The sequence below is a fragment of the Orycteropus afer genome, unplaced genomic scaffold (assembly GCF_000298275.1).
Source record: "Orycteropus afer afer isolate SDZICR_OR568_19922 unplaced genomic scaffold, OryAfe1.0 scaffold00733, whole genome shotgun sequence".
NCBI lineage: Eukaryota > Metazoa > Chordata > Mammalia > Tubulidentata > Orycteropodidae > Orycteropus > Orycteropus afer.
The window spans coordinates 191,975-193,546 of NW_006922320.1; the positions used below are offsets into that span (position 1 = coordinate 191,975).

The 1,572-nt window shown below is 55.5% G+C and overlaps 1 protein-coding gene across 1 annotated transcript in view; it reads left to right on the forward strand.

Moving 5' to 3' along the window:
• Window positions 1–208: 208 nt before the first annotated feature.
• Window positions 209–1,572, forward strand: part of LAP3 (leucine aminopeptidase 3) — a 37,875-nt gene continuing 36,511 nt past the window's right edge. Inside the window, exon 1 of the mRNA XM_007957361.2 lies at window positions 209–313. Coding sequence (XP_007955552.2) covers window positions 209–313 — 105 coding nt within the window. The remainder of the gene's footprint in view (window positions 314–1,572) is intronic.

Here is a 1,572-nt window from a genome sequence, read left to right on the forward strand (position 1 = left end):
TGCCTGCTCCGCCCCCTGGGACCCGCGCCCCTCCCCAGGCGCAAGCTTATCAGCCGGGAACACCGACTGTTTCACACACGCCCTTGCTAGTCCTTAGAAAGCCCCGCCCCCCCGCGCGCGCACACCACGCCCGCCCCCCGAGGCGCGCTCTCGCCAGCCCAGCGACACGTGCTCGCTGGAGGGCGGCGCTAGGGGCCGAGCCGACAAGATGTTCTTTTTGCTGCCTCTTCCGGCTCTCGGGCGAGTAGCTGTCCGAAGCCTGATCGGGAAACGTTTCTGCAACCGGAGTTTCGCCGCCGCAGACATGACGAAGGTGAGAGACGGCGGTTTTCTCCGGGGCAGCACGGGAAGCCCTACCTGCGGGTGCCGGTGCTTGGGGCGGTTCGAGGCCATGGGGCTCGGGCTTCTGCGCCAAGTTGTAAAATCCGTTTAAAAAAAAGTTCGCTCCTCAGGCCTGGCGCAGCCGTAGCAGGAATCCCTCGCGGCTTCCCAGCCGGCTGTTCTCCGAGGGTGCGCGCTCTCCTTTTTGTGATTCGAAAGGTGATCGCCACAGCGCCCATTTTCTGAGATCTCACTCTGCTTTCCTTGGTTTCATTTTCTCATTCACTCCTCGCAGTAACCCTAGGCAGGCCCGTGCCAGGATTGTTCCCATCTCAGCTAGGAGGAAACCCCACTTTGGCAAGGCGACATCTCTTCTAAGATCGCCAGGTTAGCCAGGGGCAGGGCCAACCCCCCACGACCCGCTGGAGGGAAAAGGCCGGGGACACAGATCCTCCGGGAGCAAAGCGCCAGGAAGGGATTCTAGAGAAAAAAAAACGTCTTTGTGGGGAAAAGGGCTTTTGCAAATAGACCCACCTCTGTGAGATGAAAAGGAGCATGTCCTCTAGAAGAAAAGCATTCTCATCTCATTGAGCCCGAGGGATTAATGAACAGTCACTTAAAGAAAGGCGGATTGCTTATTGGGACAGAGCCCAAGCTTGGCATGCATGCTTGAGGACTCAAACAAGTGACTGGTGAGGAATGTTCCTATCTAGGCCTTGAGCCCAGGCCATCGCAGGTGGCCAGACACCTGTTCAGCGCTCTTTTCAATGCAGTGCCGTGACCCGCCAGGTAACACTCCGTTTTGTTTCCCAGTTGCTTCCATGAAATCTTGGGGAATGGGCAGTCCTAGGGGGAAGTTAGAACCTGGAAAAGTTCCCAACGTCTAGGAAGACTATACACCTTATGGAGAAGACACCAGTGGATCTAAATATCAGTGTGATTTTGTGGAGAGACAGATCTGGGCCGTAAAGCATCCAGACAAAATCTCCCTGTGCCCCACCCTGCAGCCTCAAGTGGGACTGTGACTACTGGTTCTTTCTGCCTCAGAGTTGCCATAAGCCAAACATAAAACATTTTTGAAGTCGTTGGTTGCCTTAAAGGCAAACAGTGAGTAGTAGTTTCACTTCCTTGTGTTTCAAATGTTTGGTGCACGAGGCTTGTGAAGGAGAGGAAGGGGTCAACTTTCCCTCCCTGTCAAGTTGCAGACTTTTCTCTCCCTCTCCCTCTCTCCCTCTCTCCCTCTCTCCCTCT